The sequence below is a fragment of the Penicillium riverlandense genome (assembly GCF_028828495.1).
Source record: "Penicillium riverlandense strain IBT 135883 chromosome Unknown utg000003l_segment0_segment0, whole genome shotgun sequence".
NCBI lineage: Eukaryota > Fungi > Ascomycota > Eurotiomycetes > Eurotiales > Aspergillaceae > Penicillium > Penicillium riverlandense.
The window spans coordinates 1,445,253-1,470,344 of NW_026643196.1; the positions used below are offsets into that span (position 1 = coordinate 1,445,253).

The window sequence follows — 25,092 nt, forward strand, 5'->3', positions numbered from 1 at the left end:
TCGGTCGACGGACTCCCTCTTCCCTCTTCGCCATAATGGCCACCACATTCACGGCCACCTCTTCCCAACCTGCCACCCTCTCCCCGGCAATCCTCCTCGTCTACCCAGCGACCTTGCTGCTTGGTTCGCTGTTCTCTGTGATTTCACCAACAGCACGTGCCGCACGATCCCAAAACGCACAACCCTCGGCGCCTCTTGCCCCCTCCCTCGCGGCCGACCTGCACCTGTCCCCAAGCCCTGTCAACTACTTTGCCCGAAAGAACAATGTCTTCAACCTCTATTTCGTCAAGATCGGCTGGCTATGGACAACTTTAGCCTTTGCCTCGTTGCTCCTTTTCCAGTCCGTATATCGCTCCGCCCCGTCTCGTCAGTCGTCCCAGCCCCAACAGCAAACCCGGCTGCGCCAGTCACTTCAAACTTGTCTCCGCTGGACCCTCGCGACGACAGTATGGTACCTGACCACACAGTGGTTCTTTGGTCCGGCCATCATCGATCGCGGATTTGTGATCACGGGCGGGAAGTGTGAACAAGCCCTGGAACAGGTGGGAAAGGCGAGTGCACATGTTCCCGCCTCGGCCGAACTGGAGACTTTGTTTACGGCTGCCGCATGTAAGACTGCTGGTGGGGCATGGCAAGGAGGACACGATATCAGTGGTCATGTGCTGATGCTTGTACTGGCTACGGCAATCTTGACTTTCGAAGCGGTCGGAATTGGCGCCTTTCCTTCGTTTCTGCGCACCACACGCCCGGCAGGTGACAGCATTCGCGAGCGGAAACCCAGTGATCCTGGGATTCCATCGGCGGGAGACTTGAATGGCTCGTCAGAATTAGTGAAGACGTGGGTTTCTCGTTTTGTTTGTGGCGTCGTGCTCTTGGGTTGGTGGATGCTCTTTATGACCGCCATTTGGTTCCATACGTGGTTGGAGAAGGTATGTTATGGCTTTTTCAACAACATATACGGGTTGCAATCACCCCTCTCAAGATAAACATGGCTGACCTTTGCCTTTCTAGTGGTCTGGATTGTTCATTGCTTTAAGCGCAGTGTATGTCATTTACGTACTTCCGAGGAAGCTTGCATTGTGGAGGGACGTGGTCGGGATTCCAGGAGTATGAGTATACGGAACTTTTTGCATTTTAAGAGCGGGGTTTTCGGCCCATGCAGATACCACACGCTGTATATTGATCATAGATTCAGTCGTTTCGGAATATGAAAGCACTATGCTGAACTTGCTAGTACAGAAGAGTTGGATATATTTCATCTCAACTGAATTGATCATTTGCCCTCCATTGGCTTGGGCTCTTCTCCCAAATATCCATTACGGAAAGCTGGGAATCGTCAACACGGAGTTCATTCCAGTGGTCCGCATTGGTCTGACTTACCTCCTGGGATCAAGGCCGACGCATACATCACCCTGGTAATCGGTCGCAGATCCTCTGGCGTCAGGCCAGCTGAGATGGAAAGCTCCATATATGGATCCCACGCAGCGATGATGGCGTCCGCGTACATTTTCAGGTCGACTGCGCGATCTTTCTCCGTGGTTTGGAGTGACTGGCACTGGATACCCATACATGTACCAAACTCTCGAAAAGCCAGGCGGAATTTGATGTTACGCTCGAGATAGCGGTTGATCTCGAACAGATTGTCTGCAGACGAACCAGTCAGTTAGAGTCTTGTAAACCAAAGATGAATGGAGAAATCAACAAATTTGTTCAAAACATCTCCCTGCAAGATTTGCCGCCCAGGTCTCCTTCTCGGAGAACCAATGCGCTGTCCACAGGGTCATCCCCAAGTCCAACGGGTCGCTGGAAACAAAATGCTCTCCTTTGCGATCCATCACGCGCTTATAGTCAGCGATCTCCTCGGCCAAGACTTCGCCGTCACCTGCTTCCATAGCCGCCGCCTGCAGCAGTCGGAACACGACATAGCCGTCGATTGGGTCCAGATTTCCCTCTGAAGAAACCAGCGGCGCTGACAAGTCCATCGCCATCTTCCAGACCATGCGCGGTCGTTTTGCCGTTCGGTCTACGAAGAAGCGTGGGTGGATTGCTTTCGCGAGGGCGACAGCTTGCCGGTTGAATGTCGGGTCGCCGGAGGCCATCGACATACGGTTTAGAGCGAACATCCAGATGGTCAGGTAATGATGGTATTGGCCATCGCCGTCCGGTCCGTGCTCGTCTATCTTTCCAATGCGTAATCCGCCGCCCATGGGATTATTGTCTGTGGCTCCCGGCAGCCGCCTTTTACCGTCGCGTGTGCGACCTAATACATCGTGTACCGTCTCAACCAGCCGTCGTGCTAGGACGAGATACCTGTCATCGCCGGGTTTATCTCCACCTGCCCGGGTGTACTCCTTGTGCAATGTCAATAGGTTGACCACTCCGTACGCGTCTGTCCACAGATATCGTCCGCGATGGCCGCCGGACTTCAAAGGCGGCGACCAGTGCTCTGGATCTGATATGTTGGAGAAGCTGCCGTAGAGCGATTCCATGGCTTGCCCGAAGCGATCCAGGCGCGGAGAGGGACTGGAGGTTGGAAGAGCCATCTCAGCGGAATTGGTGAAGGGAGCTCGAATATAGATGTGCTTGATGGGTAGTGTTCGCCCATAGAAGTGTTTTAATGGACACTGCTTAAGGAGCTGCATTTACAGTTGCATAGCTCCATGCTTAGTGAATGGAAGATTGGCCAGTCCCGGTATCCCTACAAAGGCACATCTGAAGTCATGATGACTGTGCGCTGACTCGGCGGTGATCTCATCAGGCGTTGCCGCTGGGAAGTGGCTCCCAACAACGTATTTCTGCGGATGATGACAATAAGGCAGCATACATGTCTCATCTAGGGATGTTTCTATAGTAATATTGGATCTTTCAATCTATGCGTCTTGCATCTCTTCGCCGAATACCAACCTCCATGGCGCAACTACAGCAACTCTTCAATAACGCGGCGCAACCCCTGCCGCCAATCAAAGACCAAAGCTTCGGGTCTCACTTTGACAGCTATGCGGACAAGCAGGTCGTTCTCCTGGGCGATGGCAGCCACGGCACTTCGGAATTTTATTCTGCACGAGCAGAGATCACTAAACGACTGATAGAGCGGCATGGCTACATGATGGTTGCAGTCGAAGCCGACTGGCCCGATGCAGAGGCCATTGATCGGTACGTGAGGCTGCGTCCAGGTCCCAAGGCTCATATTGAAGGTACGGCCAAGGGGTACCAGCCATTTAAGCGGTTTCCCACCTGGATGTGGCGCAACCGCGAGATGCAGGACCTGGTCGAGTGGATGCGTGATCGGAATCAGAGCTTGCCACCGGACCGGCGCGCCGGCTTCTACGGACTCGATTTGTATAGTATGGGCGCGTCCATCCGGGCGGTCATCGACTACCTGGACAGGGTAGACCCGAAAGCAGGCAAAGAAGCACGACGACGCTACGGGTGTCTGGAACCCTGGGTGGATGATCCAACCGCTTATGGTCTAGCCTCGCTTCGAGGAATGGAGACCTGCGAGAGCCAGGTGATGGATATGTTGCGCGATCTGTTGGAGCGACGGCTGGAATATGCGCAGCACGACGCGCGAGACGGCGAAGAATTTCACAGCGTTGAACAGAATGCGTACCTTGTACGAGACGCAGAGAAGTACTATAAGGCGATGTACTACAGCTCTGCGAGCTCGTGGACATTGCGCGACACGCACATGTTCGACACTCTGCACCGGCTGCTCGAGCACCGTCCGTCCCCGGAGAACAAGGCCATCGTATGGGCGCACAACTCGCACGTCGGCGATGCCCGCTACACGAGCATGGGTATCCGACGCAACGAAGTGAACGTCGGCCAGCTCTGTCGCGAGCGACTGGGTCGTGACAACGTCGCCATTCTCGGGTGTGGCACCCACACGGGCACCGTTGCTGCAGCCCATGAGTGGGACGATGACATGGAGGTTATGGCTGTGAATCCGTCCCGGGATGACAGCTGGGAGATGGTCGCTCACGACACAGGGATCCCAAGCTTTCTGCTCGATCTCCGTCGAGACCGCATGGATCCCGCTCTGCGCGCGGCCTTGGCTGCAGAAAATCGCCTGGAGCGGTTCATTGGTGTCATCTATCGTCCGGACACTGAGCGCATCTCGCACTATTCGCTCGCTTATCTTCATAACCAGTTCGATGGCTATATCTGGTTTGATCGGACCCAGGCTGTCCAGCCGTTGGAGGTCCTTCAGCCGGCGACTCCTCTTGGGAAGGTCGAGACATATCCATTTGGTCTTTGAATAATCGGTTGAAATTGATGTTAATTTATCACTATCTCTCACTCTCCGCTCTGTGGAATTTCAATAATTGGAATGCATCCTTGAGATTTCCGTATATGGCGCTGAACGGAGTTTGTTCTCATGAACTCACCATAAACTGATCTTACCTTCTTCTCCCCATTGCATGAGATTTTGGGACGCTCTAAACAATCCTGGCCACTACTAAGAAATTGTTGAGTAACCTTACTCGCGTTCGTGAATTATCCTTGTTCTTCCTTGTCCACTCGATAAGCTTCATATTATTGTTGACAAGTACTTCCCAGTAGTTGCCTTTCTATATGGCCGCTGCTCTACAAAGTATGATGGAAGCCAAGAAGAATCCCATGGAGCAGTAAATAATGTTTCTGCAGTGAGCAAGGGCTGCTTTGGTCAGGTGCCTTTATTGATATTTCTGCCTGAGGCATTAGCGGTGTGAGACAGCTGAGTCAAGCACCTGACGTAACCGCGTTTGTTGTTTACAGTTTCCCTCGATCACCAAAACAACAACACAACCACCTCGTCTCCCAATCCACTCTCCACCGTTTTCTGCAAACTCTTCAAATTCATTGAAAACTCCGCATCTGCTACGACTACTTATTGATCTCTTGAACCATGGCGGTGCGCCGTTCCGCCCGCCTGCGCAGCACCAGCGCGGAGGCATCTGAGTCTACCGAGGTGAGCACGATGATGTCCCAGCAACGCCCCTTGGAGGGCTTCACAACCAACTTGCTGTGAACTAACGGTGACTCCTTGCCTCAGCCTCAAGGTTCTGTTTCCCATCCAGACCCCGTTGCCCGGCTGCCCTCTGTCGTGGAAGGCGAGGAAGCCGGGGGGATGCAATCTCCTCATTTCCGAACGCCCAAAGCCAAAAACGCACACGCCCAGAAAACTCCGAACACATCTACTCGCAAACAGCCTGTCGAGACCAAGACACCTACTAGTGCGAGACTCCCCGGCCACCGCTGGAGGAAATGCATCCGAGCAAGGCGCAACAGAGTACGTCCAAACAAGCGGACTCGGGCCTCGTTCTGGGCTTCAATCCTATCAAGAAAGACGTCAATGGCAACGTTGTGAAGGACAGCGTTGCCGACAACACTCCAACCAAGCCAAAGGCGTCTCCCGCTACCAGTCAATTTGGAACTCCCGGGTACGAGTTCAAGTTCTCCTGCCAAGAGGCCCAGCTCAGCGATGAGGCCAAGCGCCTAATGGACAGCGTTCGTGAGGATGTTGCACGTATCAAGTCGCAGATGGTCCAAGACAGATCCAAGCAGAATCAGGATGCTGAGAAACAAGTCCATGGAGATCGGAAGATCGCAATGCCCAAAGGCAAAGCTGGTCGGTTCAGCGATGTGCACATGGCCGAGTTCAAGAGGATGGACTCCATTGCTGGACACCCTTCGTCCTTCCGGGCCACTCCTGGTCGCTTCCAACCCGTGACCCAGTCTCTGAAACGAACCAAGTCCAAGGCACAGCTGGATGAGCCGGACTCTCAGAGCTCGTCTCCTTCGCGCTCTACGGTCAAACCTACCGCCGCACCTACGCCTGTTGCGACAGCTAAACGCATCAAACACAATACATCTGACGATGCCACGACCGTCCGCTCGATCATTGAAAAGACCGAGACGCCTCCGAAGCCGGCCCCTCAACGCATTCGCCCAGCCGTTCGCAGTTCCCTCATGACTCCAACTCGGTCTTCCATCGCGCGCTCGGCCAGTCACAAGGCTCCCAAGACCTCTTTGATTCCCTCCCTCCAGCGCTCTCCCTCTACCAAAAATGTGTCAGCCCCCCGAACCCCGAGGACAGAGTTCAATCCACGACTCAAAAGCAACCTGCCGAGCCTGGGTAACCTCAAATCCATTCTCCGCCGTCATCAGCCTCTGTTCTCTCGCGATCCAGCCAAGATTGCGGCGGGCACTCACGTTCCTGCTCCTAATTTCGACCCTGACACGCTTATGGAAGGGACTGAGGGCCCCGCTGAAGCTGGGCCTACTCCCTCGCCCAAGAAGCACGTCGAATTCACCCCAAGTGTCAAGTCTCGCCATGAATTGACACAGGCTTCGCCTTCTCCCTCCAAGGTGCCCTCCAAACTGCCGCGCTCCACTTCGTCAAATGTGCTCTACCCGGCTCTGCCGACGCTGACCCCGGAGGAGAACACGACAGCCAAGTCCTTCCCGGCTAAATCTCCAACCATTCGCCAGGTGCGCCAGTCTGATACTTGCGCGCAGCCCTCTTACCCCGAGCTTCCGGTGGTGGCCCATGGCATTGCTCACGGCATCGGCAACAAAAAGCGGCATCGAGATGATGATGACGATGATACTCCGAATGCTGAGGATGCCGAAAACGTGCCGCCAGCTGATGAGCAGTCGGATGAGCGCAGCGCGAAGCGGGTTAAAGCGAACCCGCCGACCCCTAGCCCGGTCAAGCCTCGCGTCATCAAGACCCCCGTGCGGTCCACCCCGGGGCGCATGGGTACTCCTGCCAGTGCGAAATCCCGCAGCGTTCTCAGATTGAGTCGGCTGAACATGCTTGCTAAGCCGAAGGGCCGAACGTAGTCACGCGAATGATATGATGGGGCCTACACGCCTGGCGCGTTCGGCCTTGACTCCACAGACCTGCATCTTTATCGATCACAGTCGACTCTTTTTTTTTTCAATTCAACCATGTCTTCTTGTTTTTCTTTTTCAATTTATCGTCGTCCGCTGGCAGTCATTCTGCTGCGGTGACAAACCCCAGACCTTTCTTGTCGGTATCTTGAACATCCTTTTTTCGGGCTTCTTGGTTGTGGTTCCTTCTTTGATTATTTTTCATGCTTTCGAAACTTTTTTACTTGGCTTTCTTCAAAAGGAAGTCCCTGGCGCTTGGCATGCATCTATGGATGGCTCGAGTGAGATCCAATGGCGGCGCAAGCATGGGTCTCTGTTTTTTGTCTGTCTGTCTGTCTGTGTGCGATATCGAGACGTGCTGTGTCTTGTTCGTTCAGATTTCTTTTCGTGTGGTTTGGCTAGTTACCGGTGTTGTCTGTTTATGAGGTAATGACACTTGAAATGCCTTCTTTCAAAAATCATCCTGAACGATGCTACATTCTGTCCTCGTATGTGTTGGTACCCAAGTTTCTTTTGGATGACGATCAACCGCAATCAACTACCAGATGGAAGTAGGTGTAGAGTGAAGCGATGGTGGGAAGCGTTCCGTTCTTTATCTATGTACATGCGAGATGATCAACCATCATGGAGGAGGCTGCAAAATCAAGTTTGAAAAAAAGAGGTGGGGACTAGAAATACAATGGGTGTCGGGGCATCGAAGGGAAAATTCAGAATCTGGTAAAACAAAGCAACGCAAAAGCCGCAGAAAACCAACCCTTTACCCCTGCGCTGGAAAAGAAAATTAGGCAAGATGGAAAGAATTAGGTCTAGAGCGCGGAGAACGGATGATCCCGGGAGCAAGAGGGATGCGGCGGTGGGAGGCGTAAGGCGTAATATGAAGATTTTCGTTTCAGGAGGGGAAGGAAGATGGTGATAGTGGTGTTATGGAAGCAGAGTGATGGAAGCCGTGGTTTGTAGAGAAGGAAGAGAGCAGTTGGTTGGATGAGGTCGAAAGGAGAACGAGAAGGAAGGCATCATCATCATCACTTCATCGAAGCCAAGAAGGAGTCCAGGTTATATTCTTCCTGGTATTGGCTTTCATCCCACAGCTCGCCGAGATCATCCAGCCAGCCCTTCTTGCCCTTCTCCTTGACTTCGCCATCGATATCGACCATGTCGACCTCGTTGCCGGCCTGGTCGCCCGGTTTCTCGGCCGTTTCAGCCGTTTCGCTGAGATTGAAGAGGTCCAGGAGCTGGTCTGTGTCCATTGTGCCGAGGCCGGCATTTTGTTGATTGACCACCGTGGAGGCGACGTCGATCTTGAATCGTTGGAGACTGGAGAAAGAACGGCAATTAGTATGTGTTTAATAGAATAGGATGCATGTAGGTGAAATCAAGGCAAAGCACTTACTTCAAAATCTTTTCCTCCAATGTACCTCTTGTGATCAAGCGATAGACATTAACGACCTTCTTCTGGCCGATACGGTGTGCGCGGTCCATGGCTTGGATATCCTTCTGCGGGTTCCAGTCGTGCTCCACGAAAATGACGGTGTCTGCCCCCGTGAGGTTAAGACCCAGTCCACCGACGCTGGTGGTGAGGAGCAGAACGTCGTAGCTGGGGTCGGTGTTGAAGCGGTTGACGATGTCCTGGCGCTTGGTGGCCTCGACGCTGCCATCCAGGCGAAGGTATTGCACAGACGGGAGGAGCTTCTTGAGCACATCGTTCTGCACGATGTCCAGCATCTCCTTCATCTGGCAGAAGACAAGGGCCCGATGCGGGCTGACATAGCTGGCGCCTGTGTCCAGTTCTCCCTCGGCCGTGTGGTCGAGGCCGATCCCGCAGTCGATCAGAAGATCGCGGAGCGCCGAGAGTTTAGGAGCATGCGACACATCGCGGATGTTGGACTTCTTGGCCGTCAGGAAGTTCTGGACCTCGTCAAACTGCTTGTGGCCATCCTTGACCACCAGGGCAGGCGAGTTGCACAGACGACGCATGTACTGCAAGGCTTGAAAGATATGTTCTTTGTCGGAGCGATCCGAGCTTCCCACCTTGTCCGCCAACTCCTTCTGCTCCTTCTTGGTGAAGTCCTCAAACAGTTTCTTCTGGAGCTCACTCGGGTCACAGTAGTAGTTCTGGATGATCTTAGGCGGAAGATCGTTCAAGACCTCCTCCTTGAGGCGACGAAGCAGGAACGGCAAAACTTGCTTATGCAGTGCCTCGATCGCTAGGGCACCGGCCTCCTGTTCTTTCGATGAGGACTTGCTGAAACGACTGGCGGCAATGGGTTTGGCGAATCGGTCGAGGAACACCTTCTCCGTGCCTAAGAACCCAGGCATCAGGAAATCAAGAAGAGACCACAATTCCAGGACATTGTTCTGAATCGGTGTGCCCGAGAGAATCAAGCGATGGTTGCTAATCAGTCGCTTCGCCGCAAGTGTGATCTTTGCCTTGGGGTTCTTGATCAGGTGGCCCTCATCGAGCACGCAGTAGTTCCAGCTGATAGGGTTAAGAACGTCGTTATCATTGCGGCAAACATCATAAGAGGTCACAACGATGTCTGCCGTCGTCAGCTGGCTCTGAAGCCTTGCTCGCTCTGCAGGCGGGCCAACGTAGGCAACGCAATTGAGGAACGGTGCGTACTGCCGGACTTCCTGCTGCCAATGCCCAGACAGAGAGGGCGGGCAGATGATCAAGGAAGGAAGCTTGCGAGAATCGAGCGCTTGAGTCTTGGCATACTCCTCAGCCCGCATGTGGTGGTCACTGGCAACGATGCAAATAGTCTGAAGAGTCTTTCCGAGACCCATATCATCACAGAGAATGCCATGCAGATTGTAGCGGTTGAGGAAGGCAAGCCAATTGACACCATCCTGCTGATACGGACGGAGTTCAGCCTTGATGGCGACTGGAATCTGAAACGGCTCCACCTTTCGCACATCCAGCATCTGAGACATGAACTTCCGCTCCCGATCGCGGCCCTTGAGCAGCTCCTCCGAGAAGCCTGGAGGGTCGGGGATTCCAGCTTCCAAGGGAACCAGTTTGACCAGGGTCGCGAATGACGTGGTCGCCAGCAACCGCACATCATTGTCGGAGTCACTCATCCGCCCAAGAACAGGGACGACGAGGAAGATGACATAGGGCAGGATTCTGTCCTCCATGACATGAATGAGATGGTAGATGCATTCGACCGCACCTTGGCGGTGGTGGACATCCAGCGCATTGTTGATCGTCGGCAGCACTTTCTCCACCAACATTGTCATGCCTTCAACGGTAATGACACTGCAGACGGTAGCGAAGCATTTGGCTGCCGCATATCGAATCACCGAAAGACGACATTGCAGTGCCCTGGCGATGACCGGCATGAGACCGATCACCCGCGGGTACAGGGCCGGGTCGAACTTGGGCAGAAGAGCGCGAAGGGTAGACAGCCCATCCACGACTTCTTGTCCGAGTTCATTCTCGGGGTTGGTGATGTCCGAGGGTAGCTCATCAGCGGTCAGAGCATCTTTCAGTGGCCGTTCAATCAATGTCGCCAAATTTGGAACCTTCTCCAAAAGATCTGGGCCAAACTTAACGGTCAATTGCTCCAAGGCATCCTTGGCACCCCGCCGCATAATCCGGGCCTCTTTGGCTTCACGTTCAAATTTGGCTGCATCAGGATGATCGCGTCGGTCTTCCTCTTTGCGTAGTGACAAAATCGATTTCTCCAAGTTGGCGTTATGCGCGAACTCTGGGGTTTCAGACGTGTCAATGCAGCAGTACTTGACCAAGTTTCCGATGATCTTGTCAACCGGACCACGCTTGGCCGCTTTCGTGTAATGCTCCACCAAAGAGGCGATAGCCGTCGCAGAACGCTGCTGGAGCTCAACGTTCTCTTCCTTCTTAACGCTGTCCATCATGCCCTTAATGATATGGCCTGGCCGCTTGGGAATATCCTGCAAGGCAACCAAAGCGCCGGCAGTTGCAGCCAGGACACGCAAATCCCGCTGTTCCCTCATCGATCGCGCCTCATCCACAGCGGCACTGGCAGTCACCCGGGTGTCACCCAGAACTTGAGTAGCGGTGATCCGCTGCGCGGGGGTCAAGTTCTTCTTCAGGCGATCAAAGTCGGGTCCAACGATCTTTTCGGCATCGGCGAGTGAGAAGGCATTAGGGCCGGCCTCTGCATCTCCCTGGACGACAACAGCCAATGTTGGCAATCGAGAGGGCGAAACATGTGCGTGGTCACGGAAAGTATTGATCAACGAATGGCATTGAGCACGGGCGACATGGAGATAGCATGCGATGTCGCTATACCAGGCCGGTCTCTCGCCTTCCATGATCGGTCGAAGATGTTCGCATAGAGTGGAGGTGTACTTGCTGTCAGATACACAGCGCCGGGCATACTCTTCCATAACCATAGCCGACGACATCTGGGATGTTGAGCCTGAAAACGTGAGGCCCTCCAAGACGGTCGGCCAGAAACTTGGAAGCTCGTGCTTGTCCCAGTAACAAAGAAGCTCGCCCAGGGCCTTGGAGGCGTAGATTTTGGACCTCAGCATCGTGTCCGCGCCAACAAGGTCGATATCTCCCGATATCATATGCCCGTCGACATTGTGTGCTGACGGCGGAGGGGGTTCTTTCTTCTCTGATTTGCGCCTGCGTCCGGGTTTTCCCTCGGTAGCAGGCGTCGTGGCGGGAGGAGAAGATCTTGCGGATGTTGGGGGAGCGGCGGCGACTGGTATGCCCGACGGCTTGATGAACAGTGAGGCATTCATCGGTATTGGGAATCTAGGAACACCAAAAGCGCCGAGAGTCAGGGTGATAAGAGGTTGGATGGAATCCGCCAAGTCTGTCTCGGGCCCGAACGAGCCACACTGCTCGGCAGCTTTAAGAAGCTCAGACCAAACCTGGAGAGAGAGTTTGAGTACGCCTTCGTTGCGTTCCACCAATAGGTTCTGGAAGACCAGGCGAAGCGCCTTGCCATCTGCCCAGTCCGTGCTGCCTTCACCTTCCAACTGTAAAAAGGTCATGAGGGCTCGGAGAACGGCAGAGCGAACACTGGTGATGGTGTGTCGTAGAAAAGGGTAAAGGCGAGGAACCAGTTTGCCAAATGAGGCTTCGGGGTCGTTGGCGGCATTTGCCTTCATTGCATCTAAGACCTGGGTGAACGTGCACAGCTTCGCGAGAAGGTCCATGACAGAACCAGTACTGGCACTGAGATCGTCTTGGAGGTTGGAAAGACAATCCCACACGATATTCATCAGAGGACCCAGGGTTCCGGAGCGCGAGGTCACCAACTCCTCTGCAATGGGAACGAGTGTTGCGGCACTAACAGCTCGAACATCGTCGTCAAAATCAGCCAGGCCTTTCATGACTGCCTCGAGGATGCCGTCCATCATGGTCGCGTCCTTGACGAGAAGATCCTTCCGGACAGCGACCAGGTATCGCAGGCCAATCATACCGCCATGACAAACTTCCCACACGGGACGTTCCAAGCCCAAATCAACCTGCATGATGATTCGATAGAGGCATCGATAGACTGAGCGAACAGACTTGGGTGGCAATTGGGACAAAAGAGCACCAAGAGTCTGGCCCACCGTTTCGCGGATTGGAGCAACGACATTATCCGAGATGTAGTCGCCAAAACGATCGAGCATGAGAACGCAGAGCAAGCGGCATGCAAGGTCATCCAACCACCGGCGATTCAACGAATCATTCTCCGCCCGCTCCTTGCCCTCCGCGCGGCCGGCGGCCGCACCCTGAACGCGAATCACCTCGCGCAAGGCCATTGCAGCACCATGTCGGACCTCCCAACTGGGGTCAAAGATGTCCATTGTGAGGAATTCGCACATGTGTTCCAACGGCCACCCTGAGCCCTGGTCCACGAGGTCGGGTTGGATGAGAGGCTTTTCCGGAGCGATGGGCCCTTTAAATTCCGACACAATCTTCGAGTCGTCATCATCTCCCGAACGCTCGAGGGAGAAGTAATCCGGTTTGGTCTCGCCATTTTGGGAGTCGCCATTCTCGGTCTTGATGGGATGCGGAGTCGACGTCGCCGGGGCAGGAGTCGCTACGTTATCCGAGGTCCGTCGGGAAGATGACAAGTCCACCACGCGCACCTTGTTGGCGCCCATCTTGGCGTTCTGCTTGTTCTTGCGTTTGAGCTGGTTGAGTTGCCGTTTGCTCAACCCGCTTTCTTCCTTGGTGGCATTTTCGCTGGGTGACGACAAGCGCCGAGAGCTGAGGTCCTGCAAATTGTTCTCTCGAGAGATAGAAAATGACGCTGCTGTTGATTCCCGCTTCGGGGCTGGCGTCGCTGCTTTGGGGAGCAAGTCGGCCTCGTCGATCAAGTCATCTTCGACGTACTCTCCGGCCAGACCCAATCGGCCCGTCAGGGTTTTCTTCTGGTAGACCAATCGCGTCACGGGGTCCATAGAGGACAGCGCGTATTCGTACTCTTTGCCTGCACTGCCGAGCAGCCGCTTTCCATACTTGAGGACGGACGCGATATCCAAGCTGTCGAGCTGCAGACAGGCGTTCGCTGCGGGTGGTTGGTCTTCCGACTTGACCTCGGACTTGATATCCACGTCGTCGTCATCTCCCGCGGACTGGAGCTGCTGGCCATCATCCTCGTTGGGATCATACAGGTCTGCGTTGGCAACAATGAGGCCGATTGCGCGGGCCGCAGCGGTCCGGGTGTCCCAGGATTTGGATCTGAGGTAGGGCAGAATACGCCCTAGGAGATTGAACAGTTCATCCGGGTGCTGCTTCTGCACGTCGGCCAGCTGCTGGGCAGCGGTGTTCCGGATCAACTGTGTACTGCCGGTCTCGAGTAACGTGACCAGGCGGTCCAGGCTGGCAGAATAGTGTTAGTGTGCTTAGATAATCGACGCGTCGTAATTGGGTGCAGCAGCGGCTTACCGAGAGCTCATGACGGGCCGTCACTCTGAGGCCGCGAAGCAGTCGCGAGACAAGAGAGGAACTGCCGATCGAGTCAGATTAGTAGGACACGGCGTTGTGGGTGGTGGTGCGCGACCAAAGACCACCGGGAAAACCAACCAGTCGCCAAGCTCTGAGTCAGCAGGGATGGGACACGCTTTTAGAGCGAGAATAATTCGAGGTCACGCAGCCGCTTAAGTATTGGGCGAAGACCGACGGACCCTGTTTTGACACTAGGCCGAATCAGGGTTGGCGCGGTGAATCACGTGATGTTGGCGAGACGCGTGGGAGTGAGCAAGGAGGATGGGATGTGGGTGGGTGCTAGGTAGGTTCAGAGGGTGCCGAATCACAGAGTACGGTCGATGGAGTCTTTCACGCGGGGACACGGAAGTATTAAATGAGTTGGGGAGTTGACTGGGAGGTAAGATCTATCTCTGACCAAGTATATCTGCGCCATCTCCTCATCCAATGACAATCATGGCTGAACATTTAGTTCATTCACTTTGAATGGATGGACTGAAGGGTAAACATATCAATACCTCTACCTCTACCTAACCTACACCTATACCTATACCTATACATGTATCTTTTCTCTCCTTAGGTCAAAGGTAGGCCATATGGTCCACTTGCGGCACTTCCCCGAATAACTACAGATTAAGGAACAGCGAGCGCAGAGGAAATGTCATGGAATCGGAGTATCATTGCAGAACACGACCCCATACCAACAGTCGGGCCCTTTTATACAGTCACAGGACCCCCCGGGGATCCATCCCGGAGGAGAAGATAGATGAGCACACGCAATCGAGTAAAAAAAGGAAAAGCAACCGCGCCGGGAAACACATTCGCCCATGCTCTCTCCGTTCACCGTTGACTCAGCACTGCAGAGGCCTCTTCCTCCTTCCCTAGCAGACCAAGACTGCGGATCTGCTCGGCCTTGGGTGCGTTCTCACGCGGGTGCGCGGCTTCGGCCTTGCGGTAGGCAGCCTGCATCTTCATTGTGCGGAGAGCCTGGGAATCGCGAATTGAGTCGTCAGCATAACCTGTTGGGTGGGTGGGATGGGGTCCGCGTGGTGGCGCACCTCTTTCCGGTGGTGAAGGCACTCGTAGTAGTCCTCCAGGGCAGGCGTGCACTTCTTCTTGCCAGCTTCGCCTTCGCCCGAGTTCACGACGTAGCATCCCAGGACCTCTTGCCAGAAGGGGTAGCAGCGGGAAGGACCTGGAGAGAGCGGGTTAGTCGACAGGGCCATCGAGGTGGTTGCGCCCGGGCTCCCACCGGTGGCGCCCGGGGAGGTAGGAGGGGGTAAATGGGACCGCAGGAGTCATACCTCCGTTGAGACCGTAGCCAGAAGCCATTGTGTCGGGGCGTTGAGAGGAATTGGGGGAAATGGGAGCGGGAGAGGAAGAGGTGGAAGTGACGCTGGCGGTGCATTCCCTGTCGTTGTTCCCGACCGTGGCCCGTGCACCTTCTTACTTAACGCAGTTGCAACAAGACACCTTGGAGTAAACACTTTTGGAGCAACCAACCGTCCACTCCCCGCCATGGCTGTGTCGGATGCTCATGCCATCCTGCTGGCCACTCACCTTTGTGCCAGTGGCGACGTGACCGACTTGCCCGTGCTGCAGGCCCAGTTTCCCCAATGTTTCCCACTCGAGCGCCTGCTGCGCATCATCTTGACCTTTCTCCCGGAGAGTACCGAGCCCTCGCGCTATACCTCGGTGCTGCAGGAGCTGACCGACGAATCCTATGTTGTGGCCTCCGACCGAGTACCAGACACCACCGCCGTCAAAGACCTGACCGAAGCGGGCGCGAGGAAGCGCGTGCGGAAGCTTCGATTGCGGCCACTGCAGCGTCCTGACGCAGATGAGGACGTGACATCCGCAGACCTGTTGACACAGTTTCTTATTCATCGGGCGCATCTGATTGATGCCGAAACGTCCCTCCAGCCGCTCATCCTCGATCTCCTCCAACCCTTCTACGAGCACCGGCCCGTGCTGCGAACATGGCTGGTCTCAAGCTTATTGCCATTGCTTCGGTTCAATTACGAGTATCATGCCGACCAGGAGGAGACATTATCATTGGAGGCTTTGGAGTCTATGGATGATCAGACGGCCGTCAATGTTCTGCTGTCTTCGATTGGTACCGAGAGAAGCAATCTGGATCTGGTCAGCAATCTTCGGGGCCTGGTTGGTCCCTGGCTATATGGAAGCAAACGATCTAAGCGGCGGAGATTGAACGAGCAGACCTCAGTTCCTCTGATCCAGGGGACACCAAACACCGAGGCGATTGAACTGGCTGGATGGGAGTTCGTGAATGAATGGCTTCTGTCACGGAGTCTTGTGGACCACGATAGCGTCGTGAATGCTTTTAAACACTGGAATGGACCGGAAGACGTGGACCTGGGAGGGTACGGGGCGGACGATGCACAATTGCCAATCGACAAGGCAAAGGACTTGCGGCATCGTTACGGTCAAGCCGGGCTTGCGGTGGTGTATGCTTATACGGACTCATCGAAAGTGGCGCTGGAGGGCTCGTGTCAGATACTGACACGGGTAGCAAAGCTGCTTGGTCTGGAGGCCAGTTCCTATCTCGTCACCCCTAACGCGACCTTCCCATCTGTGCAATACGATATCGAGTCGATTTCCTCGACATCCCGGGCGTCATTGCTACAAAACTCTCTCCTGACAGCCTCAAATCCTTTGACGCAACCATCATCGTCTTCGGTCTCTTTTCTCAGTGCCCTGCTTCTGTCTCTTCGCACTTTGACTGATCTTGGACATCAAGTCCCATGCAGGGCTGCTGCAAATATGTGCCTTCACAGCAGCGAGGACATGCAATTGGCAGAACTGAGAAGCGTGGTGGCGTCCATTGTAAAACAATCGAGTCAGGACTGGCACGCGGTCCGGCAGCAATTACTCTGGCTTCGAGACTGGCAGGAGGATCAGTCAGACAGCAACTCGGATGTACATTCCACGCACCATGGCCTTTTCTGGAGAGTATCGCGCGACACGATCGAAATAGAGATCTTGAAGGCGCTACTGGGGAGCAGAGGTGAGACATGCAGTTGCTATACAACTTGATTAGTGCTGACGTTAATCCCTGCAGAATATCAAATGGCCGTGGATCTGTATACCACGCCGGGCACCACGCCCCTGAATGCTATTCAAGTAGAGCAAGCGGTCAAAGAGGCTATTTTCACTGCATATGATAATGCTAGCAACGGCAACCGGACGCGTGGTGGGATGAAGAGAGCCTACGACATGTATGTCTCTCCGTGAAAAGGGCAACCCTACCCCAGTTTCTGACATGGATATTCTAGCCTACAAGCCTTCCAACCACATTTCCCGGAGTCAACGGCGTTCAAGCAGATTCGTGCCCTCATCGCTGCAACGCATTCGCTCTCGTTCTACTCGTTGACCCTACAGCACGGAGTTCCCTTCCAGCCAGTCAGCATCCGCGTTCACCACGACCCTCTCTCGTTGATCGAGACGGTACTTGAGCAGAACGCCAAGAGCTACACCAAACTGGACGACCTGCTCTCTATTGGACGAAACTTGGTCGCCAGCGGCGTACCCTCCAGCACGAACTTCAACAATGCCGAAGATGCGCTGCAGCAAACACCCATCTCAGAGGAACATGCCCTCGTCACCGCTGAACGCCGTATCATCTCCCTCGCCATTTCCTCCGCCCTCAACTCCAACGACTTCGGCACCGCCTACTCCTACATCGTCACGCGGCTAACACCGCCCTCCCACCTCTCAACCTCCTCACCATTACTCACCCCATCCACCGTCATCCAAGACGACATCTCCTGGCGCGCCGTCTACAACGCAGGCCGCTACCGCTCAACAACACCCATCTCCCCCGCACCCACCCTCCAATCCCAAATCAACCACCTCTCACAGCGCAGTGAACTCCTCTCCCTAGCGCTTGCCCTCGTCCCATCCCCAGATCCCCTCCCTGAGATCCTCGGCGCCTGGCGCCGCTGCGACGAAGAGCTCTCCTCGCTCCGCGCACAGGAGCAGCAGGAAGAAGACCTCTGGGATACATTGGGCGACAAGAACACCACCCTCTCCTCTGTCCCCGGCGGCTTCGGGCCCTCGGACTCAGAGCGTGACGCCTTCGACACCGAGCAGCAGCGCGCTGCGAGACGGGCCCGTGCCCGAGCCGCTATGCCGCACTCGCACCCGCATGAGGCGCCAATGGGTCTCTTCGAGGTTGCGCGTGGTGCCGCGCTCGCGCTGCATAAGAACGCTTCTTCGCTGCGTGCCGCCTCAACCGCTGCATCTCCCCATTCTGCCGCGCCTGCTGCTGCTCATGCTGGCGATGGTGATGGCGATGGCCGGCCCCTGTCCCCGGATGATGGCGGCGACGGTCGCGTTCGCAAGCGTGATGTGGTTAGCAACATGGTCACGGGAGGACTGGTTAGTGGACTCGGTTGGGTTCTAGGTGCTGATCCTGTGAATCGGTAGATCCAAGATCCGAAGGAGTGTGACTGTGAACTAGATAGCGAATACCTACTGTACGCACGATAGCAAATGACAAGTTCTTCTATTCATCCATCTACATATTCTTTTAGATGGCATCAGCATCTACTTCTCGAATGATATGTATACTCCCATTGAATGAGATACACAAGACAAGTGCGATGGTATTAGGTAGCTAGCGTGGTAGTAGGTAGGGGACGACGGCATATGTATGTTGACCAAGAAGGGGGATGGGATGAGGCGAGACAAGAGTCCGATGCACTGCGTAAAAGAAAAAACCAAAACGAAAAACACCCACGCCTCCACTGGGGAAGTGATGATCCAAAACAAGACAGTCAACGAACAGGGGGCTATACACGTGGGGGATCGGTGGGAGGGCGGAGAACCCGATATATGGAGATGGGCGTGATATGTTTAGAGGGCGAGATCTGATAGTGGAGAGACGGTGGGAATGGACGAGGAAGAGGGAGAGGGATGGAAAAACATGTAATGGGGGTTGAATGCCAGGCCGTTAACAAAGGATAAGACGTAGCCGGAGGAGATTCGTGTCGCTGCAAAATGGAAGCAATGGGAGGGTATGATGATGAGATGTCCCCACTCGACGAGTACCCGCCCGGAGAAGAGGACATCGTGTGACCAGCAGTGGAGGATGTTGTTGAGGATAAAGCGGTCGTGTGTTGAGAGTCGTGTTGACAGCCAGGTCAATCCTTCGGGTCCAGCCGCTCAGTGGGTAAGGTAGGGTAAGGGAAGGAAAGCAAAAACCAAAAGAAGACCCCAGGGATGCAAAGATGAAGAAAGAAAATGGCTCCACAAGGCAATCGACTTTTTTTACTCCTTCCAGTCCCATACCTGAGACAGAAAGTTCGCCATGTTGACCTTCTTGTTCTTCATGTCTAGCATCCATGGATGTTCCAGCATTCGCCATGGAGTCGCTCTTCGCGGTGGTTCTTTCTCCAAACTAGTTTCGCCGGGTCAGCATCGAAAGATAGAATGAGACGAGGCGGGAAACATACCAGCACTCTATGAAATACTTGAAGTTATCAGACCAACGAATACCGTTGTCCGGCTCATCCTTTAATTTTGGAATCGGCTGGCGGACAATGTAGGTGAGGAGGTCTATTAACCCGGCGCGGGGCTGCTCGACGGTTCCATCGGCCGGGAATGGGAATCGATGTTGCGCAACTTCCAGCAGCGTCACGCCCAGAGACCAAACATCGGATGTGATGGTGTAGGACTGTCCAGTAATGCGTTCTGGGGCCATGTAGTAGGAGGTGCCAATGAACGTATTGGCGTCACCCTTGGTGCCGAACTCGCCGCTGACACCGAAATCGCAGAGCTTAACCTGTCCATCACGACACAAAAGAATGTTTGAAGGTTTGATGTCTGGACAAAATAATTAGCCAGTGAAAAGTGCCATGTCCCAAAAGATCGTACCTCGGTGGATGATCTTCCGGCTGTGAAGGTAGGTCAGGCCGTTCAAGACGCCTTCAGCAACCTTGCCAAGCACCTTCTCGCCCGTTCGACCGCCCAATTTCTTGACTTCCTTGTATATACTGTCGAGACTTCCCCCTTCACAAAATTCCATGGCGATCGAGATGGTGCCCGTTGATTTATCCATGAACGCTCCGTAATAGCGGCAGATATGTTCCGATGCGCAATCTTTATTGAAGTTGAGCTCCCGAACAATCTGCTTCTTGACATCGGGATTCGGGTCGGTCGTGATGATCTAGGTCTTTGTTAGCCACCACCGGCAACGCCCCAGATACAAGTACACTTACCTTCAACGCGAACACCGTCTTGCCATCCTTGAGTTTACAGCGAGTGACGGCACCGCCAGCACCCTCTCCCAAGCTTCCCAACTCGACAATCTTCTTTTGCTCGCTGGCCGCATGCCAACCTTCATCATCTAGATCCTCCACATCAAGAGGCCGGCCCTTCTCTAGGCTCAACTTATCCAAATCCACAGCTAACCCGTTCACATTGTTCGTACCATCTTGGATGGATCCATCACCGATTGCCGACGACGGATCCGAGCTGCCATCTGTTTGGCGGAGTTCCATGGCAAAGGATAGCGCCGAAAATGAGGAGTTTGCAGACGCAGGGCCGCTGCCTTTGTTTTCCAGATTGCCTCCTCCATTTGCATCTAGCCTGTTGGTGGACAGCGGTGGCGGGGTTGGTTTGCCATTGGGCATGAGGGTTTGTTCTTGCGGGACATTCTGACTGCCCGTGGAGGGCAGGCGCAGTTGTGGGAGTGCTGGCCGTGACGACTGGCGCGGGAGTTGAGGGCCTTCGGGAACTGCAGGAACACCGTCCCCATTGACGGGTTTGGCGTTGGGCGAGGGAGGGATGCCGAGCGTGAGTTTCGGAGCGCGGGGACTGCTGCTGTTACTGTTGTTGCGGCTGCCTGGCACCGGTGGGCGCAGAAGTGGGACGGAGGATGACATGGCTGAATTGTTCTGCCGTTCGCCAGGCAAGAACAACTCGTTGGGATCAGCCAGGGTAGCCAGAATGCCTATCTGAGACTCGTCCAGGTGAGGAGTCGAGCCTAGCGAGTGGGGAAGCGAGTGCGGGCGGTCGGGAGGGGGGAAATAAAGAGAGGGTTGTAGTGGCACACCGACAACAGTATAGGTAGATATAGGGCAAAGATACAAACGAATGGACGGTGGGTTGGGATGAGGAGGGCGGTGGGGGGTTGAAAAGTAGTGTGTTGAGTTGAGGAAGTCAGGGAAGGGGAAGAGAAAGAGGTGGCCAGGTGACCGGGTTGAGGTGGTCCCCTACAATCAACACTAGTGGAAGTAACTAACTACAGCGACTGCATGTTCATCCTTCACCACTACTTAGCCTCCTTCTCTTCTCTTCCCATCCAATCTGCTCAGACACATGAGTATTAGGCTGCCATATACGGCGCGACAAGAGGTTTACGGGTATGGTGGGGCTGATTGTTTCAGAAGGCGCCGAAGCTGAAACAGGGCGATCGTAGGGCATCAACGCTGCCAGAGGGCTGAAGATCGTCGACTCAAGGTGCTGACATGTCTTCCAACATGAGTGGTAACTGGAACCATATACATTATTGATATTATTGTTCTTTTTCCGGTGCAGACCACTTGTTTGGTGCCGTTGAGGGACGGTGACTCCTTTCAGTCAATCATCCGCGGCACTCGACATTTGCATGCCTCATTGACCCCGGGGCGTATTGCAGATTCCGTCTTGTCACCACATTAGACAACTACTACGACTGAGGTGCAACCGGGCGTGCCCAGAGGCTGATACGTAACTATGCAACTGCCTCGACTTAGGGCCGCAAAATGCTACACCGGAGCAACCCGTGTTATTTGTGCAACGATTCTTCTTCCACCAACCACCATTCTCTACCTAATTAATAATTAGTGGCGCCGGGCGATACCATCACTACTTGTTTCCCAGATTATTTCTTCGTGCGGGATTCACCGGACCGCTAACTATCAATTTCCCGTCGGAGTGAGGTGTACGATGCCCACCGTAGGTCTAGATGACTACTACCATGTAGTCTTCCAGGCAGCTAGGTAATCGTGTTGCAGTGCAAACCATGCATCACATGCTCTGCTATTGATGTACGATGTCTCATCCACCCGAGGGCACGCAGTGGTACATCCTACAGCCAAGGTCATCATTGCAGCGCAGCACCAGGTGGCTTTGTTTCAATGAAAACCCTTTGAATAAACTTAAACTTCGGTTGTTAAATACTCAAATAAAGTCTATTTATTAGAGAGAGAACCACGTGAAATTACAGTAGGACACTTACCAAGGCAGAAATATTCTCTAGGGATCTGTCCTACAAATCCTAACGAAAGATGCCAGTACACCTACATTCATGTCGAGCAGGTCGAAACTGAGCAACCCATGCATGTAGACAACGCCTTGGCCACGGTGAAGAATGTGCCTTTCTAACGGTTCTGGGCTCGGTCAGAGCGGCTTCCAATCAAGGTCATGAGGTTTTGTAATAATGCACGAGACAGACTCGATCCAGTATCAAGGTCCAGGTTATTGACACAACTCGAAGAAATGCAATTCTCGGAAAGCGACAATAACAAGCGGGCATGGAAGAGACACACTGGTTGTGCTGTATCCATTTCATCTACCATCGTGCTTCTGCGCCAAATTATTCCATACTTCGAGTCCATGTGGAATGAAATCCCACTGGGGCTTTCTCCTTTGCATCTTCACAATCCTCGGACTTGCTTTTGACAGATAATTGATGATATCAGAGCTGACGCGCAAGGGAACGACTTCGATGAGGCTCACGATAGCCGAATTGAAATTGTCGATTGATTCCAAGAGCCCACGAACACTTGACTATTTGTCGAGCCCTATCCAAGTTATTCAAACCGACGGAGGGACCATTGTATGAACCTTTACGCCCCGACACGGCTTGCGTGCGTGAAACAAATGATCATAATCCCTCGCTCGGTGCAAATTGATTGGGCACAGCTCGAGAAATAGCAAGTGTTTGCTAAGCATCTCTGGCTCCTATTCATGGGACCCGTTCGTCCAAGGTCGCAGTGTATTCGACAAGCATGACGATCAATAAGATTAACTCGCCATATCCTTGAAGAAAATCCTTTGTGACTCGGTAGGGCTGATCTACCGGAATCGTTCGGCTATCCTCTCGAGGAATCACGGTTGTTTGTCATGCAGAAGACGATTCGAACTGGTCTGCGTGATGGTCATTTCTGCTTTGAAATTTGCGTTCAATAGGTATAGGAGAGGACACTACTGGAATGAAGAAGTCAATATCAGTCAGGGGTCATTTCTCTATACTTGCCCCTGAAAGACAACAATAGCGATCGGAGCTTCCCGTCGGAGTGGGCAGTTTTGAGTGGGCCATGCGCCTTTTCAACCGTTTCGCCTTCCTCGAGCGGTAGGAATCGACGATCCCATGTCTTAGAGCCAAGATCGCTCCACCGAGAAGATACGTCGGCCCGATATTGCAGTTCCCAAATTTCAACAGACACCCCACGCGATAACACCATAATAGACCCAATGAGCCAAACAATGAGCAAAGCCGGACTATGAATGTTGCTTAGGAAGCACACACCCCCAATAGTAACCAATAATGCCAGGAGCAAGGATGGCCATCTTCTGAATCTGGCCCACTTGCCAAGCACTATCATTGTCCAAATACCCCTTTCCCTCGGGACCGCGGCCCACCGACTATTAATATTGTTCCCAGAGTCTAAACATAGCACAGGGAGAGACTCTTGTTCGCGATAAGAATCGAATGTACGCCTCCCACTGGCGCAAAAAGGGGCAAGTCCGGAAAAACAGGGTGAGTCGTCCATTAGTAGTGTGGAGTCTGGGGCACCACGAGACCATCGTGCGTCTACAACCGAGATTCCCCTTTCATGGAGTCGGATAGGGGGACCGCCACATGCAACGCGGGCCCATTGGCTGTCGGGGGGCGAGCGGTTCACCCACTTCGAGCAAGTCTCCGTGCTCGAAGTGGTCGAGACCTCCGGACACACCCAAGCCCCCAGCCCATAGATGGGGATCGGCGAGCCTTGACGCTCTGTTACAGGCCTGTTACAGGACCGCCCTCTCCTGAACGTTGTGACCCGGGCAACAAACCAATGCTACTGCACGATCCAAGCGCGTCTGTCAGGGACTCCCGTCGGCCGGCCAGACCCTGCATTTTTATTTTATTTTTTAAATTGATTTCCCACGCTGCCAGGATATTCGGCTGATTGACTGCACGATGGGACCAACGCTCTGGGCCCGTTAGTTCCGTGGCTAGTCAGGGGCTACAGAATTATGGCGGCCACTTAGGCAAGCTTGGTTAATTAAGCAACGCGGTCAGAGAGCGCTTCCCGGTCGGCTGTTGAGGGGGTTCGCGTCGAACGGAAGACTGCCCGCTGCGGAGCCATAGTTGGAGGCGTAGCTTTGTCGCTTGCACAGGAACAAACCGGATATCGTCCGTAACCCGCAGTGCATTATTCTCTGGGTCGAACTGTGTTCGCACAACACACCCCGCGGACCCAAAGGTCGTCGAACAGACGAGCACTGGAGCACGGAAGGCTGTGGGTTGTGAGACTCCACCGCGTGGAACGAGGTCCGGCGCGGCCAGATCTGACAGGACAGCGAGTCGCCGTGCCAAGATCCAGCAGGCGAATGATGGAGCAAATGAGCGGGCACTGGGGCCGTGAGACGAAGGACTCAAGCCTCCATTTCGTGTATGATACCGGTGTTACGCTCAGGGGTAAGTGGGTCAGGGCGGGCTTTGGGGGTCCACCTCGTGGTGGACGGTGGCCAGGAACGGGCAGTGGATCAGCCGGAGAGGTAGGTCCATGATATTTTGGAGTAGTGTAGGATACTTCTTGATGTTCGGAAAGGGCAGTTGGAGAGATGCTGCAGGGACTGGCCTAGTTAGGGCTTGAATTGGACGAAGCCGCCATCACCACGACAACATTTACAAGCACCAGCCCGAAGCAAGGTACAATCGCAACGGAGCGATCGGCATCATCAACAACGCTAGTTCTCTTAGCGGCAGGAAAAATTACCGCCAGCGTTCAACACCGGATGACGAGTGCCCACGAATAGCCCCTTTTTTCGGGGCGAGTGCGCAGTCTGATCTCCGGTCCAATCTCCCTGTCCATACAAAGACGCCGTTCCCCCCATTCAGCCGGCTTTCTTTTCTTTCTTCCCCAAGTACAATCTTCGCATCTTAGCATTCACTCACTCGACTTCGGTCATCCACTCTTTCAAACCAACTACTACACTCTTTACAAAAGCCTACGCTTTTTATCTTCTCAAATTACCTCGACGGTTTTTTCATAATCACAAACAAACCATTCAAA

The 25,092-nt window shown here is 54.0% G+C and overlaps 8 protein-coding genes across 8 annotated transcripts; 4 read left to right on the forward strand and 4 right to left on the reverse strand.

Moving 5' to 3' along the window:
• Positions 1–35: 35 nt before the first annotated feature.
• On the forward strand, positions 36–1,113 carry N7474_004224 (putative inositol phospholipid biosynthesis protein Scs3; the record flags this gene model as incomplete). Its single annotated transcript, XM_057195639.1, has 2 exons — positions 36–929; positions 1,012–1,113. The coding sequence occupies 2 exons, from the start codon at positions 36–38 to the stop codon at positions 1,111–1,113; spliced, it is 996 nt and encodes a 331-aa protein (XP_057053035.1).
• A 160-nt stretch (positions 1,114–1,273) lies between these two features.
• On the reverse strand, positions 1,274–2,543 carry N7474_004225 (uncharacterized protein; the record flags this gene model as incomplete). The annotated part of the gene is made up of 3 exons (XM_057195640.1): positions 1,274–1,326; positions 1,381–1,644; positions 1,703–2,543. 3 exons carry the CDS (start codon positions 2,541–2,543, stop codon positions 1,274–1,276), a joined length of 1,158 nt encoding a protein of 385 aa, XP_057053036.1.
• A 365-nt stretch (positions 2,544–2,908) lies between these two features.
• On the forward strand, positions 2,909–4,258 carry N7474_004226 (putative erythromycin esterase; the record flags this gene model as incomplete). Its single annotated transcript, XM_057195641.1, has 1 exon — positions 2,909–4,258. The coding sequence occupies one exon, from the start codon at positions 2,909–2,911 to the stop codon at positions 4,256–4,258; it is 1,350 nt and encodes a 449-aa protein (XP_057053037.1).
• Positions 4,259–4,888: 630 nt separating this feature from the next.
• Positions 4,889–6,828, forward strand: N7474_004227 (uncharacterized protein; the record flags this gene model as incomplete). The annotated part of the gene is made up of 3 exons (XM_057195642.1): positions 4,889–4,951; positions 5,036–5,272; positions 5,326–6,828. The coding sequence occupies 3 exons, from the start codon at positions 4,889–4,891 to the stop codon at positions 6,826–6,828; spliced, it is 1,803 nt and encodes a 600-aa protein (XP_057053038.1).
• A 1,073-nt stretch (positions 6,829–7,901) lies between these two features.
• N7474_004228 (DNA-binding ATPase) lies at positions 7,902–13,770 on the reverse strand (the record flags this gene model as incomplete). The annotated part of the gene is made up of 3 exons (XM_057195643.1): positions 7,902–8,193; positions 8,270–13,693; positions 13,760–13,770. 3 exons carry the CDS (start codon positions 13,768–13,770, stop codon positions 7,902–7,904), a joined length of 5,727 nt encoding a protein of 1,908 aa, XP_057053039.1.
• Positions 13,771–14,638: 868 nt separating this feature from the next.
• N7474_004229 (uncharacterized protein) lies at positions 14,639–15,024 on the reverse strand (the record flags this gene model as incomplete). The annotated part of the gene is made up of 2 exons (XM_057195644.1): positions 14,639–14,785; positions 14,818–15,024. 2 exons carry the CDS (start codon positions 15,022–15,024, stop codon positions 14,639–14,641), a joined length of 354 nt encoding a protein of 117 aa, XP_057053040.1.
• Positions 15,025–15,316: 292 nt separating this feature from the next.
• On the forward strand, positions 15,317–18,247 carry N7474_004230 (secretory pathway Sec39 family protein; the record flags this gene model as incomplete). Its single annotated transcript, XM_057195645.1, has 3 exons — positions 15,317–16,826; positions 16,881–17,037; positions 17,095–18,247. 3 exons carry the CDS (start codon positions 15,317–15,319, stop codon positions 18,245–18,247), a joined length of 2,820 nt encoding a protein of 939 aa, XP_057053041.1.
• Positions 18,248–19,090: 843 nt separating this feature from the next.
• Positions 19,091–20,706, reverse strand: N7474_004231 (dual-specificity mitogen-activated protein kinase kinase; the record flags this gene model as incomplete). The annotated part of the gene is made up of 4 exons (XM_057195646.1): positions 19,091–19,220; positions 19,276–19,645; positions 19,697–19,988; positions 20,041–20,706. 4 exons carry the CDS (start codon positions 20,704–20,706, stop codon positions 19,091–19,093), a joined length of 1,458 nt encoding a protein of 485 aa, XP_057053042.1.
• Between the last annotated feature and the right edge of the window lie 4,386 nt (positions 20,707–25,092).